Here is a 16,570-nt window from a genome sequence, read left to right as displayed (position 1 = left end):
GAAAACAATGGACATACCTGGAGACCAGGGACAGGCGCGGGAAGTTTGATGTTCAAGAAGCTGCGGACTAGTTGGTAGGTCCCTGGGACTCCACCCAGCTGAGCCTGGTGCAAGTTTCCAAAGACTGTCACAAAGGTGTAGTTTTTGTAACTGAAAAAACCACAAGCAAAATAAACACCGACAGACTGAAATATACGTGCTACAAAAACATCCACTGCCTTTCAGATCCAACAGAATTAGCAATTTAAAGCAAATTACCCTGATGTTCAAACATTACCATTATAACAAAATGAGGTAAAAACTTCCAACGATTTAGGAAGATCTTTGTATTCAGTAGTCTTATTTGGAGTCTCCAAGTTCAGGTCTATTATGAGGTTCCTCTCATTAAGTTCTCTTAGTACTAAGTTAAACTTAATTACGTAACTGGCAAAAAGCCTTTCCATCCTAATGCTTTAACTCTCAATCCTGTCATGAAAGAACAGTTAAAACACCACAGATGTGTTTGTCTCTCCTTCCTGCCCTATAGACAAATACAAACTTTCTGGACTTACCAGAAGGAAATCACAGAGAAAAAAAGAATTTAGAAGAAAAAACCCAACTGGTAAAGGCTGCTTTGAGAAGACCTTCTAAAATAACCCATCAAGGCAGGTCAATTTAACAAATATTCATGTTTAGAAGCAGGAGTCTCAAAAGTCTGTGCACTGAAGGAATACCTATATAAGTGGCAGCAATAAAGCACACAAAATTCTTTTTTTCTCTGCAACACATGATAGATTCGTGCTACCACCAGACTATAAAACTGAAAGGCTATGCTAAACGTAGGCAAGTATCAGTGTATCTTGATAACTTAACATTATGGCTGAGTTAAGCACATGCTTCTTGGGGCTTAAGATGAGAGTTGTTCCAAAGCAACTAAGGCAAGAACAGCTGTGAGCAGCATTACATCTCCTCCTCGTACGTGAGAGGGGCTGCCGAGGCATGGAAACACCTCAGTGTTAGCCAATTCCTGCTAGGAAAGGGAAGCTATAAAACGAGGCACAGTTTGTTCGGTTTAAAAATAATCAAGCCTGAAGGGTTAGGGGGGAACTATATGGAACTAATTCCTAATTTCAGCTACCAGTTAATGGCACTGTGAAAATTAAACAAGTTGGATGTTTGGCAAGTCAGGTGAAGAGTGAGTGGCCCGTGGCACACTGCTGAACTGGAAACAGAAGATCCTTCCGATGCGTCAGTTCATCCCTGCACCGACAGGCATGCCGCCAGCACCCCCGGGCCACCACGAGCGCTGACGAGGTGTGGCAACCAACTGTTGGGGGCCAGAAGAGGCCGTGCCATGAGGAGAAAACACCTCTTCCCAGTGTGCTGCATCAGAGCACGGCGCTTCCCGTGCTCAGATGGCAGATCAGTATCCGTAACAAACACCCACGCACTACACCGCAGCTATTGTTTGCTTTCCACTGCTGAAGTAGCCTGCTGGCATTACATCGGCGGCTACTAGATAAGAGACACTGCAACATCCTCATGTGCAGTGAATAGGTAATAAGGCCATCCGGGGATTCGGCTTTGGGCTCGCTTTCTACAACCATTCTATCTGCTCCATAGCCTTGGTTGAGGAGCTGAGGGCCCCATGATACTTGCTGATACAGACAGGAGGCTGCTTTGCAGAATCTGAAAATCATTACTAGCTGTCTTAGCATCAGCCTCTGCAAATTTTACAAAAACCTTTCGGTGTAGAAATGGCATGATCAGAGCCTGACTCATTGCACCAGATTTGTCCCCACTGCTGTCCTCACTTCCTCCCAGCTCTAGCGCCTCACAGTGATCAGCAGTCAAAGGGAGTAAAGGGGAATTTTTTTGCAGACAGGAAATAACCTCTTCCCACAAGTGAAAAATCTTCACTTATCACTATGACAGATACAGAATATTTAAAGGTAACACAGAAGAAAGAATAAAAGAGGTCTTTGTGTCTTCTGAACAACCTCCCCATGGATTCAAGGCCTTTTTAACTAGAACAGTTTTTAACTAAAACAATTTTATACTCAAGTGGCTGCTCTAAGCCCTGCAGAACAGAAAAGACAGGCAACAGATACTTCTGTGAGCAGCAAGAGGTTGCTGACTTAATACCTTTGTGTTACAAAGTCATTCTGGCTTATTATTAGGGAACTCTATATTAAACTGCGCTGCCCAGAGCATTCACCTTACCTTTGTTCTAGGTAGTGCAGAGCCTGCCTCACGAACTCCATACGCACCTCCATGTTGGTCCGGACTTTCAAGGCATCGCTAGCAGGAACCAGGGTAACATCAGTCATTTGTTTCACCATGGCCCACATCTCAGGGATGTTCTATAAACAAGCCATTCCACGCAACGGTGATTAGTACAGAGGTGAACAAACAACACTGTTTTGAGCTACGAGTTGCTTCGAGGCTTAAGAAAAGCGTACAAACACAAGCATGATGTTGGTTTAGATCTGGAATGGAGATACTGGACGCAGTCAGGAAGGTAAGCCACTGCTGTTGTGCAGAATTAAAATTTTCCAAGCTTCTCTGCGTAATTCTTGCACGAGATGGCTATGAATATTGTACCTGCAATTGTCACCCAGGATCGACAATAATTTCCAAAACTCGGCTGGGTACTCGGTGCTCAGCCTCCTTCCCCGCTTCCAGCTTGTACATCCCACTCAATAAATACCACAACATCATCAGCTTTCCATATAAGAAATTGCTCTGGCTGCCATTGGAAAGCTGTGCAATCAGCTGCGATGAGAAATGCCTAAAGGACACTGATCACTTAGACAAAGACTCAGGTCTGAAAAAAAATGTTGAAAGCCATCCAGGTCTGCTCATCCATAAGGACAAGATCATATCGGTATCTCCAGGACGAGAATATCCCTGCTGAAACAGCAAGATACTGAGAAATAACAGCACTGTGGGCTCCAGCAAGGGCAGAAGTTTGATCTCAGTGCTTCAAAGCAGCAAGAACATTCAAACTCACTGTGTTGTCCCTACTGAAACGCAGTTGCTCAAAGCAAAGATGCACACCTGTAATTCAGACCTGACTGAAGCATTTGTCCCTCAGCTTCTGAACTCGCCATTTGCAAGGTTTTTTCTTGACTTGACCCTCCTGCAGTATTCTCCTCCAAGCATTTCTCAGAGGTGGCCAGGTTTGTACATTTGTTTTTTGGGGGTAGATCAAGGCAACACAATTAAAGGAGTGGGGGAAAAAAAACAAAGCAGGCAGATCGTTGGTTTAAAGTCAATCCTAGGGGCTTTATGCTTTGCTATGGGAGACTGCTTCAGCTCTAGCAGGGTTTGACTGAAGACCCTTCACCTACAGCTAAATACATTCAAAGAATATTAGGAGATCACATTTTGAAAAATCAGACACAACAGAACCCATTTAAAATGAAAAGCAATTTCCCCCCCCGCAACAGTTCATCACTTGTGATGGAACACCGCAGTGAAACCAGGTTCTTTTCCTCACTGTGTTAAGAAATTTTCACCGTGACGAAGTTCATCACAGGTGGGCCCTGTTGTACCAGAGAAGATTCCAGTATTGGCTCTGTGTTTTCTGCGGAGCCACGCATTTATATTTTTTTTTGGCAATATCAGTATTTTTCCACCAATGTCAGCAGGCTCTTAATCACAGCCGAAAACAGATTAAATACATTTCCTTATGTTAACTCACTGGCAGTACCTTATCATCCAGTTCTGCAACAGCAGCGCAAAGGTCCACCAGGTTAGGCTGCAGATGTCCATTCACTATCTTCTCATTATAAATATAAATCTGAAATATATTGAAAGTAAGCAAGTTTAACAATACATATGACTCCCCTTCCCCCTCCCCAGCCACAGCAGCAAAATCTGAACCAGGTTTCAAGAACAGAGCATCCCCAGCAAGTCCCTTCTGTTTCCCTCCCACATTAGCTGCTTCTAATCCAACGCGAGCGGAACGGGCATCAGCACCAACCCTGCTTCCACAACACACCAAAGCCCCAGGCCTGCCCAAAGGCAGGCAGTGAACGCCCTGTTAGACTAACTGCAGCTAATTAGTGGGAGAATGAAGATTCAGAAGTGACTTGACAACTGGATGGCTGTGATATTCCCCTGCACGGCAGCCTCCTACCTGCTGGCATAAAAGAAACAGGATTTTGCTGGTTTGTGGCAGCATTCAGGGAAATGAGAACAGAAACCTGGCCATTCAAAACCTGCCCTTAAACATATATGCACACACACACCCATTTTGATTTAAATCTTGGTCTTAATTTAGCTGCTTCTACTATTGTTCATTCTAGTCTCAACCCAAAGACCTTCCAGCTATGTCTGAAAAATAATCATTCTCGATGCTAGAAAGGCAGTACCATTGTACTTTAAGTCCCTTTTGCATGCACTACTACTTCAACGCGCCCAGTGTGCAAACAAGACGCAGAGCTCAGGATTGCAACCAGAATCTACCATCAGTGAAATCACATATGTGAACTTCACCGTGTTTCTGTGAAACAGTCTGAACTATCCACGAAGAACAATTAATCATTTCTGTGTAATTAAAACGCATTTCATGGCTGATGATAAAGTGAAACAGCACGGACTGTCTGATCTCCAGGACTCTTAACTTTACCCAGTGAAATCTATAGGAGCCCCATATCCAGTACTAAATCCCAGGTATTTTTGCAGTCAAGCAGGGTGACGTTAAGGCCAGCTCAGCCAGGCCAGCTTCTCCAGAGGGCTTGCCAGGAGCACACGGCGACTGCACCAAAGGTTTTGGTAGCAGAAGCCTGCCCACGAATGCCACATTTCCATGGCACATTGGTAGCAGCTTGCACGCAGCCCATAAACCTGGGGAGAGCCCACCCATGGGGAAGTATTAGTTCCAGCTACCCCTGGAACTAGTACTGCTGGAGAGGTTGGGCTTCCCACATCCACAAAACACCAGGGAATAACATTGATAGCCTCAAAGCAGGGACAGAATTATGCTATAAAGACAACCCTTAATGCAGGTATATTACAGTAGATATGAAACAAATTAATGTGCTATTAACAACCACTAAATCAAACATACACTTTATCAGCACAACCATGCACCTTATTTTGCAATTCATTTCTTCGCAGTTATCAAAACCGAATGCAGACATATAAAAACAGATGTACAAGCCACTATCTGGCTCAGCAAAGACTGAGCCAACGCACACAATAACAGTAATTGTGTGCAAATTAGGCAACGCTTTGTCTACGTAGTTTCGCATATTCCATTTTGAAAAATCAAGTCCTTCTCTTTCATTTTGTTTCCAACACTGCTGGTAAACAGATCATCTCAAATAACAAAAGTAGCAAATTGGTTATGTAAAGGTTTATCAGTTTTCTCTGAAAATTTTCAGAGGGAGTCTAATGCTACCAGACATAGTAATTCATAGCTGATGCACTAAAGCTTCTCATAAGCGATGCCATTAAAATGGGATATAATTTGACAAACATCAAGATTAAGACTTCAGCATGGTTTTTCCTACAGCACACATCAGAAAAGCGATCTTCCCCATGTGAGAATAAAGGGAATATAAAGTCTTCATTTGCATACAATTACACATTGACATGAATTCTGAAAACTTTTTTTTTTTTGAAAGGTTAAAAGAGCTTCAGTTTACTATTGGAGCATAAATGATTTCTACAGTCATATACAGTGTTCAGGATCTGCTTTTGACAAAAAAAATCCCTGCAGCAGACAGGTGAGTACGCTTCCAAAACAAGTCAGGCTAAATTTCTGTATTTTCCAATTGCATTTTAACTCCAGACAGATATTTTCATGTTTTACCTACTGTGTCTTCTCCCACACTACGCTGACAGATCTTTATTTTCCCCACCTCCCTCTCTCTCTCTGTAGTAAACAGTGTTTAACTATGTTTTTCCATTTCCACTCACCTGACGAGCATATGCCATCTCCACGTTGTCCAGAGAGCTGCGACCTGGAGGACCCAACTCACCAACATAGCTAGGCTGTTTAAGGAGAAGCGTAAAAGAAGGTAAAAGATTACTGCAATGCATTTTCGTGACATATCTGCTCCTAAAGAACAGCAAAACCCTGTTCTTCACAGAACCGAGAACAGGGTTTGGAACTCTGTAGAGTAAAATGCATAGTCTCACTGCAGTACCCCATTATCTTCCCAATATAGCTTAAACTTTCTAAAGTGACAGAAATCCTCCTTATTCAGTGCACAAACCAACCATTAGCTCTCTAGAATTAGGACATCAGTGTCTCTCGGTAGCATCTTATAATTTTTATTCTTTCCTTTTGTTTCTTGAAAGGTTGTTTATTGTCACATTAGCGTCTTGTTGCAAAGCATCTAGGCTGAACCTCCACGGCAGCAAGGACACAGAGTTCGACAGACCAGCTCAAATGCATCCAGTCTAGCAAATCTGACACTCCAGTTTTGTCCCAGTACCATGACACAGACACAAAATAGGACTGTAGCATTCAATTACGTGCTGAAAAGTGCTCCACTGCTGGTCAGCTGCAGGAAGAAGAAGGATGATGGCAATATCCTGACCTGAAAATATCATTTTTGTACCCATAGAGGATTGAGGTATTTTCAGGGTAGAGCAGGGAGAGACAGTTGATGGAGTCATGGTGTGGAAAATTTGTACTCTTTTGTAAAACTCAAAATATAACATGCCATAATAGTCTAATGCTGCATAAAGCTATTCTTCTAAGTGTTTACTCCAAATCACAGGTTTGTTTTCAGTAGAGCCACCACTGGGCATGGATGTTCACTGCCCTGGGGGAAAAGAATACTCCCAATGAAGTATGCAATACTCTCCGATGTTCCCTGCTTCCTAAAAATGTAAGTCTTCATTTCAGCATCAGCATTGCAAGCCCTGGGTTTGAAAAAATAAAGTGCAATCATTTTAAAGACAGATCCCTTTGAGGTAAGCAGTCCTTTAATATCAGCTGCTTCTTAAGCAGTGCTACAGCCACGATGGTCTGAAGATAAAAGCAAGACAAGCTCTATGAAGCATAATATTTATCATGAAGCCAACTGACAGAGTTGGGGCAAGCAAAGAGAAAGAGAAAAACAAGCACGTTTTCAGGTCTGAAACTGAAGCAAGAGCCTTTGAATTTCAGACTTTGAACCCAAAAGCTTGTTTGACTCTCCCCGGTGTAGTTGGTCTGACATCACCTCTCGGCACAAACCTTGCCCAGCTGACTTCGGGTGTCTGGCTTCGGGACAGTTATGAGGATCTAAGATGGTTTTTTACTTCCACCAGGAGAGAGGATGCACAGTGCAGAAGTTAAATACTGAAAGCGGCTGAGCAAACACTGAGAAGGGCCATCACTGTGCCTTGGTTTGTTACTGGATAATTTGTCCATCAATATTCCTCTAAACTGGAATCAGTAACTTTTTCTGAGAAAGAGTAGGTACATCTGCAGAGTTTTAAAATTAAACTTTTTACCATCCAAGTTGGTTACAGCTAGCTGCACATCCTCATTAGCTGTTATACTGCACCTCAGCAATACTGTCAAATAGCTTTACTTTTTCTTACATCAGTTCCCCAGAATGTCAGTACTTTATTGTGTAGATAGGATCACCTCTCAGTATCGCTTAAGGACATGTTCTAGTCTTTCCTGGAAGAGTTCTGGTAAATGTGACCACTCGCTGCCTGTACAAACATAAAGCCCAAATGCAATGGAAAAATCCTTGTTTTCACTTTCTGTTTAATCAGCTTTAGAGTTGAGCTTTGCTGACACCTGTCCAGTCACAGCACAGCAGGACCAATGTTCCTGCCTTGACCTGGCTTGTGTGGATTTCCGGAAAAGATCCAAGAAAGGGACAGCTCTTCTCCAGACGGTGTCACAACATCATTTTTTGTTTCAAATAAGGATGAAATGCTGACATGGTCTTCAAAAGAACCTTACTTTTTTGGGAACCGTAGCCCAACTTTGAAATTAAATAATACAAACAGTTGAACTTCCAGACACATTACTGATCAATCTCTCAGTCATTCCCAAACACTTATTGTTTTAATTTGGTATCAGTTTAACCCAGGGTATCTGCCATTGTGTAGGACCTCCTTTACACTCGTGAGCGTATGTTCTTGCGAAGACAATGCCTAGCCACTGTCCTAGTCCAGGAGTTTTGATCAGGAAAGTTTTCACGATTTAAAATTTAAAGGCAAATAAAGTGATACAATTGCAATGGCCAAGCAGCTGTTCTGAATTAGCTAGGAATTTATATATGAAGATAAGGGCATTGACCACTATTGAGAAATTATAAGAACTTTGTGATATTTGTGATTACTGTTTTCTGCGTAGCATACTACAGTTGATTACAGAATAAAACACACTCAGTTGTGTTTGTCCCTGACATAATGAAATAGAAATGAAGGTATCAAAGATGAGCCTGGACAGTCCTTTAAAATTGCTGCAATTAGTTTATCACTGCATTAATTTCTGGGTAATAGTGCTATTAAAGTTATGTCCAACCTGATTGTAAAATCAGGCAGATGCATTTAGACTTTAGGCAGTATAAAAATGCCTGACAAAAAAAATCAAAAAAGAAACCCCACTTTTTCTTTTTGCAACTGAACTTACACTAAAAATATTCTTCACAGTCACTCTTAATGGATATTGATATTCAGAAACATTTGCATTTTTCTTTCAGTGCCAAATCATCTGACACAAATTCCTTTAAACCCACCTAAAACCCAACAAATTCTTTGTTCTAAAGAACAAAGAAGCTGTTAAAGCAGGTTTCCTGGGAAACAGACGTGATGGCAGAAATAGCGCTTTGCAGCCTTCCCCTATGCTGTGCCACATAAATTGCAGAGTTATTTAAAGTAACGCTAAATTATGGACGTTGTCATTAATTACTGATGAGGTTTCATCTTCTAAAGCAAGTGAAGAAGGGTACAATTGTGACTTAGTGTCACTTTTCAACCAGTGCCCAAACACCAGAAACATAAGGACTGGGGCTTTGTTTTGCGAATCCGTTTCCTTTTTCTCCTGCTGCTTTGCAGCACCAAAGAGCATCCACGTGGCTGCTGCTCCAGAGCGCGGTGCATGACTGACGGGTTAAAACCCGCAAGTAAGGATCTGAATTCAGAAGTGCACGCCTGAAACTAAGAACTAACTGCTCTGGGGTTTGGGTTTTCCTTTCCTTTCTCTAGTTTGAATTTTACCCAAACCATTATGCTTTGAGCATCACTTACTAACAATCTGCCACAGCTGAGAACTGCCACATTGAAATTAAATTCTTTACATGCCCACTACCAACTTGGCACTTCAGCAAAGAAAAAATACAGGAACTCCAGAATTTGCCTTGCTTTCCTTTCCTACGCCAAGAGCCACGGAAGCAAGCTTATTTCCTACTTTTTTTTTTTTTCCAATCTCATACTTGCATTCTCACTTCATCTTTGAATTATTAAACTTAAAACCCACCAGCTCACTGAACTACCTCATGGCTCTGCTAAAAGGAAATTTCAAAAGGAAAACTAAAGCAGTGAGTCAGCATGGGGAAGGTCATTTCCACTCATCACCCTGAACTGCAGAAACAGAGAGCTGCACAGGCAATCCTGTAGCTGGTAACTCGCGTTTGAAGCGGCATCCCTTGCAAGCGAAGTGGGGGATTTGGGGAAGGGGGAGGATTTCCTTTGGTGGCAAGTCAGAACTTCAAGTTTTCAAGCAAGGAAAAGATTATGAAAGACTCGTTGAAAACAGCAGTTACGTGCACATGGGAAGAATCGTGTTTCAGGTCAGGTTCTTAGGGTTAACTGGAGTGGCAAAAGGAAAAAGAGAAAAGCAGGTAATGCACAAAGGACTGCAGAAGTGCGAGCGCACACACACATATCTAATATCAGACTAGAGATGCTTAAATGGCTTGTGCTGTTTATCAACCAACATTTGCTTCTCCCTGCCCTGAATTTAGGTCTTTCCAAAATATTCTTCAGAACTGTAATATTTATTCTGAATATTATCCACTCGTGAAAGCTGCAGCTATACTGCACTGCCATCACATTTTTATCTTTTAAATTAATTTAGCCTAACGATGCTGCTTTTCAAAGGAGTCCTCCTTCATTTGTACTCAGCCGAGCATTCAGCCTCACTTGCGCACCAAACCGCGTGCGTATAATGATGCATTATTCATCACCCTCATATGCACATTCCTCAGCAGAAGTCTGGGCAGACATTTTGTCAGCACTCCAAATGGCTTGGCCAGTAGATGCGGTGAATAACTAGGCAGGAGACTGAGCTGGAGAAACACCATCAAAATACACTGCGGTGCAGCGGAAAGCATCTTGCAGTCCTTGGGATTTAAGGGATGCGAAGGCAGAACAGAAACTGAGAGTGAGAGCGTGTCTCCGTCGCTGCGGGAGCGGGTTGCTTGACAGCAGGAGTGCAAGAGCTTGGGGTGGAAAAAAGAAAAACCTGGAAAAGGACAAAAGAAATGCCTTGGCACCTAGTGGAACACGACTCAGAACAAACACCTTGAGAGCATAGGTGTTTGATAGCTTGGAAAACAAAACTCAGGTTTTCTTTCCTTTTCCCCCCAAGAAGCACCTTTTTATTGGCTCTGGTTTTCCCTCACAGGAAGAAGGCCAGGCTGGAGGACAAGGGGGAGCAGAAAACCCTCATGGCAAGTCCTGAACTAGCTTCTTTGAATCATGAGCTTTGCCTGTTAATTGGTCTTATTTCCATGAATAATGTGTTGGTATTTCATTCTGCCCAAATTAGCTTGCCCAAAGCTTGAGAATTGGCTCGCAGGCAGACTGGCCCCCTGCTGCGTTTGGATCTGTGCCTTTTCAGTTGATTCTCCATCTCCAGAGGATATCAATTAAACCTCTACTATATTCTACAGGCTGTGTCTGTTTGTGTCACACACACACAAAAAACTTATTTGACTGGAACAAGGCTTTAGAAGAACAACCTGCTGTGGGGAGGTTAGATAACAGGCTTTTAACACAGTAGATGCACTTCAAACCTCTCAGACCTTTGACTTCTTGAGGCTAAGACTAGAATATATCAAGGATTTTAAACGCTCTTGAAATGACATACTGATACTACGAGTGCTTTGAAACCGAGAGTGGAGTATTACTGAGTGATAGTGTATATTGAGTCTTTAAACTCATTCATGAAAAACATTAGAGGGGGTTTTTTCCACCCCCCTCTCCCTCCCGCCAATTTGATGCTTGGCATCTCAAGTGCCAGGGACCGGGGGTAGTGTCCATTTGACATTGAAACATCAGAAAAGGGGTTTTAACCTAATCCATGAAGGTATTAAATTGCTTCTCCCAGCAGTTAATATCCACACTTTGAAAGGAAAGCCCCACACCAGTAACTCACACACAAATCAAAGATGTTAGAAGCTACCAGAATAGCTGCCAAGTCTTCAGACTCACATCCTAAAATAATGGGATAGCTGTTCCTAGTTTTAAATGAATTCAGCCTGAATTATTTAGCATTTCTAATATTGGAAAGCTGGACAACCTTCTGAGAAGTCACAAAAAAGTATCGGTAAAATACTTTCTGGGGAAGACAGCTCTATAAAAAGATGTATGCTAACTGGGATTAACCTATATTTAAAAGAACAGTAATCAGAAAGGGACATTTCATTAACAACTTTAATTATTTCCAAATCCCTATACAGGTCATACCCCATTAACACCAAGGGCTTTTTTTTTTTTATTTTAATGTACTTGACAGCTCTAGAAGTCATTCCAATGAACAAGAATTTATTTTTTTTTTTTAAAAAGGGGGGACAGACAGACATGGCTATAAAAAACTGGGCCTGTTTTCTGGCCTGAAAGCACAGTAACTTGCATTCCCCCATGCCCTATCGCCTCCCCTCTCAAGGTTACAGCTTTCATGGAGCATGGTGCAGGGGCTGTGATGTGACTTTGCACTCCAAGGATCTCAGCTGATGTCTGATGCCTCTAGCTTAGAGGGCTAGAGCTGAGTTCCCACGACTCCGCACTTAACTGTGCTTTACTCATGTAACCAAAGCATTTTCTTTAAGAGAATACACCGTAAAGTTTTAAGCTGTAACAGAAGATAAGGATGTTTTAAATTGCTACTCAATACCTTCCCCCGTTAAAACAGGGGCTCAGTCTTGGATTTGGTCACTACTGGATTAACCTTGAATTACTGAACACTAGAGGTCTTAGCAGCACAAAATTTTAATCTGCACTGCATGAGACAGCAAGAAGGAAAGCATACTCCTCTTTTTTTTTCCCCTGTTGAATATTCATTTGGTTTTGCCAAGAAACCTGAAAGACTTCATCAGCCTCCAAAGGAAAACTATAAATCCTGGCTAGTACACAGTGATAAGGGAAAGAGACACTCCAAGACCTACATGTGAGCACAGCTGTACCTGAGAAACTGTCTGGTCTCAGCAATGCAAAGGCTTCCTGAAGGTGAAGCTCACCCCAATGTGTTTTCTGGCCCCTGGGTATACTGACCTAATATGTGTTAGTGTGACTAAGTTTCCAGCTTGCAGATATGTCGCTTAGAACACAGCTTCAGCAACGGGAGCTCCATTGCCTGTACCCAGCAAAAACAAGCATAAAGGTTTGATATTTTGCTAGACAATGCATTTTGCTAGTCACAGCCGTTCTGAAATTAAATAGAGATTTGATATTTCTCATTTTCACACAGTTGTAGCTACAGAATAATCCAGAGGTGGTTTCAGCAGTGCTGGAGTGCCAGCTGCGTACATGCCATGCATGACTGTGCACCGTGTTTAGAAAGACAGAGTTACCTCGTTTTCCTGGGTGAAATCGAGAGCATCTTCCCCTGATGCAAGCAGAGTATGAAGAATCCTTTGTTTCACCTGTTCCCATTCAACCAGCATCGATTCTCGATGATACTCCTCAGCCATAGCAAAAGTCTGTTGGTGAAGAAGAACAGGAGCTAAGGAACATATAGAAACACTAAACAGCCTAGCTCTGCTATGAATAGCTCAAAAATGGAACAGAAAATAGCAACTAGATAAATCAACCAGGTCAGCCCTCAAGAGCTAATGATGTGCTGCGTATTATTTTAACAGGCTTCCTGTTCAGGTATGAGGGGATTTAGAAAGTAGGCGTGTGTGGAATTAAGGCAACTCACATACCCCCAGCTGGTAAACCAGGGAATATATGTCTCTTCCACGGTACTGCAATACACACACAACCTGGCAGGCTGGAAATCGAGAGGCTTCTTTGTTGAATTTAGCAGCACGCACACAATATCCAGGTCATCACTGATCCGTGTGGTTTGTTGAGACTAACTTCTCCAATGGCAACTAGGTTTTCAACTCCCTGGAGGCTGTGAAGGCTTGACTTACTGCATTCTTAACAGAGATGTGTATTTATTGCCTGTATTTAATTTTCAGGTCTTTACCAGTATGTTTTTCTTTTAAGTGGGAAATCGGGGAAAAAAAAACATTAAGGAAAATTAACCCGTGCCAAAGAATCAGACAGTCTCTCCCTCATCAGGAACATAACTCAGGAAAGCACGCAGGAAAATCATATCCCAAGAAGAAACATCCTTTTACCTTTAAAATGGCTGACGTGCTACATTGTCTTCAGATTCAACTGGGGAACTCATGGAAGGAGACAGCTTTTCCCTCGACATTCCTTATTTTGCCAAGAGCATTAGGATAGAGAAGATGCTTCACTACCTTTGCTGTTATTGCTGGGGTGATGCTAACTAGCAGCCTTGAGAACACCAGGACAGAAAATAAGAATATTTCCACTAATTCTAAACAGAGAATAAGCTATATTGGGTCTTCCACTTCTTTCCCTTTCCCAACCTTCTCTGTGTTTCACACAGCTCTGTGCTGCAGTGCACATAACCAAATGTCTTGGTTGGCTGAGTAAGTTTTTCATCTCACTACAGCCCACTGTGAGGATATTGTCAATTAAGGGGCAAAACGTTCCCCAGTACAAATGAATTGATAAGAGGCAGTGACATTTGGCAAATATTTAATTATGGTGCATGCATGCAACTAGAGCATAAGATTTGTGTTTCTTTGTTTTATTATATAAATTCACTTTATACTGTCATGGTAGAATATAGGTCTCATCCTTACCTTCTCTATAATAATTTCAACAGAGTTTTTAAATATGCTTCAATAATTATGGTATTATATGTAATTAAAATAGTTTAATAATGCTTAAGTACTATTTCTTATCATTTGGAAGATGCACAGGCTCAGTCCTAAACCTGATACCCCATGTGTACGTGGTGGGAGAAAAATCGCAACATAAGCGCTAGGAAGCATGCAATGACATTTCCAAGCAGCAGTTTTGAGACAAACAACAGGAAGCATTTTTCCACACTGCATAATTCAATTGTGGAAATCACCGCCCCAGAACGTGACAGATACCAAAAGCATAAATACATTCAGAAACAGGATCAGATGAATTTCACATAAGAAAACAACTTCCAGTTCAGAATAATCCTTAGAACAACTACTTGCTTGGAGGCGAAGAGACAGGAGATGAACGGGGAAGGCTAACTATCTCTGCCTTTTTTTCCTTACAGACTAAGTAACGGCCCCTTTCAAGGGCCGAAAACTGGACTCGGCTAGCCCTGAGCCTAAGTGACAACTCCTGCTTTCTTATTATAGCATTCTCCTTTGCACTGCTTCAAAAACTTCTTTGTTTTTCCTATACAAGAAATTTGCTTTGGACACCATGATGCAGTACAGTGTTCTGGCTCTTCTAGAGACACAAGAATTAAACCTCACAGCACTTCTGCTGGAGAAACAGCTACAATAAATTCACTGAGTGTCATCACTGTACAGGAAATCAGCGCACACGGCATTTCTCAAAGGAAATAAACCCTCTACCCTGGCATTACCATCTCCAGAAAAGGCAGCATCCATGCGGAGAGGGTCGGAGTGAGTGTGCTGTGCCTTACAAACAAGGGCTGCTCTGTTCAAACAGGTTTAACACTGTGAGCCTCCTGACCCTGCAAAATATTGCAGTTGAAATACAACTGACAAGCATTTCTTCTGGAAATTCTCAGTAAGTCTTTCCTAATGTCTAATTTTTCTCTTAAATTCCACTAGTTTTTTAGATATCTAATTTATTAATTCCTTAGGGGACACAGTCTTTTTTTTTTTTTTTTTTTTTTTTTTTTTTAAGAAAAAAAGGTGCTTGCTTCCAACTTACCCTCTTCCTAGACTCTTCAATGGCTGACAGCAATGCATTATCTTTTTCATTCTTCAGGAATCCCTGCAGAAAAGGAGAAACAGAGCTTCAGTCAAAAAATCAGCCTTACACTAACATCAGATATGTAGTGTAGTACTCAGCTCTTTCAAGTCTGAGAAGTGCTCACAGCTCTCTCCCCAATCCACTCCCGCGAAGTTTAAAGGTCACTTTACTGCACCGGAGGTACAGTAAGATGCCCATACAGAGCAATGTGAAAATGAAAATGCACTAATCCCCTGTTTTAATATGCATTAAATCCTAGTGAAATATCCTGCTTCTATTCTTTTATCTCTGCGACCCAGCAACTGCTTCCTCTTGCTCTCCATTTGAGGGAGCGAGGATGAAAGCTGGTAGGAGCGATAAGCCAAGATAAGATTGTTGGACTTGAGTATGTTTAAAAAAAAAAAAAAGGAATAAAAAAAGGTTTTGACTTGGCAGCTTCAGGCAGGAGTGGAGCTCTTGGAGGCCGGATAGGAACTGTGAAAAACAGCCTTAAAAATAGTCAGTTGAGGAAGGATGGAAATAACTAAACAGTTGGAAAGCATACAGGAAAAGTTTACCGCACAGCCTCTCGCCATGTATACAGCTGGAGTGGGTAAAATACATAAGAAATGTATTTTTAATTTTCAGTATATCAGTAAATCTCAGAGAGGTCAGGTGAACATGAACAGACTGACTGAGATGAGCGGTTAGCTCCTTATCCCAAAGGTTACTTTCGTGACCCACACTAGGAAACGTATGATATTTTGAATTTTAAACAAATAGCCATGACAAACTGCAGTAACACATACAGACAGCAAACAGGAAACATTTATTACACCCTAACTTGAATATCTTTATTCTGCATTTTCACTGTTATATCACCAATTAAACAAATTTGTACTCCCAGACTTCAACTTAATCATTATTCAAAGCATAAAAAAGGAAAAGAAGCCTTTGTCTCCCTCCGAAGTAATCAACTATAACATTATCAACTCTACCAAGTGCTAATATCTTAAGAGTCTGTACGCTCACTCCAGAGCTGTAAAATTAAGAGCTGCTAACAAATCCAGGCAGTGGGAATTCAACATAACCATGCTTTATGCTTTTACAATGAGGATACGCAATTACAGCGGTGCCTAACCAAATTTGACAGGGATGAGGTGGCTTTTGTGCCCTCCGTTCCCCACATCTTCCTGCCCCAACAATCTGACAATATCGGTACTGATCTGTACAACCTAGGTAGAGCTCAGGATCTTCAGAGGAGCATGGATCCTGCGGCAAGACAAACTTGCATCACGAGGATTTGGACCTTTGGAAAAAAATATATTTACCACCGTCCTCAGAGACAGATGTGCAACGCGCTCCCCCCAGAAACAGCCCTTGAATTACATACGGAAGAGAGCGGCCA

The 16,570-nt window shown here is 41.8% G+C and overlaps 1 protein-coding gene across 8 annotated transcripts in view; it reads right to left on the bottom strand.

Annotated features, from left to right (window-relative positions):
* NUP93 (nucleoporin 93) overlaps positions 1-16,570 on the bottom strand; it is an 80,717-nt gene that overhangs the window by 16,393 nt on the left and 47,754 nt on the right. For all 8 annotated transcript variants that reach the window (XM_054840641.1, XM_054840648.1, XM_054840642.1 and 5 more), the window contains 6 exons: positions 15,142-15,204; positions 12,741-12,869; positions 5,911-5,985; positions 3,695-3,784; positions 2,203-2,342; positions 18-150 (listed from right to left, as the gene is read on the bottom strand). In XM_054840641.1, the coding sequence (XP_054696616.1) occupies positions 18-150; positions 2,203-2,342; positions 3,695-3,784; positions 5,911-5,985; positions 12,741-12,869; positions 15,142-15,204 (630 nt within the window). The remainder of the gene's footprint in view (positions 1-17; positions 151-2,202; positions 2,343-3,694; positions 3,785-5,910; positions 5,986-12,740; positions 12,870-15,141; positions 15,205-16,570) is intronic.

Source organism: Grus americana, chromosome 13, assembly GCF_028858705.1.
Source record: "Grus americana isolate bGruAme1 chromosome 13, bGruAme1.mat, whole genome shotgun sequence".
NCBI lineage: Eukaryota > Metazoa > Chordata > Aves > Gruiformes > Gruidae > Grus > Grus americana.
The sequence above is the reverse complement of the archived record's forward strand: the minus strand, read 5'-3'. Positions and strand labels throughout refer to the sequence as shown.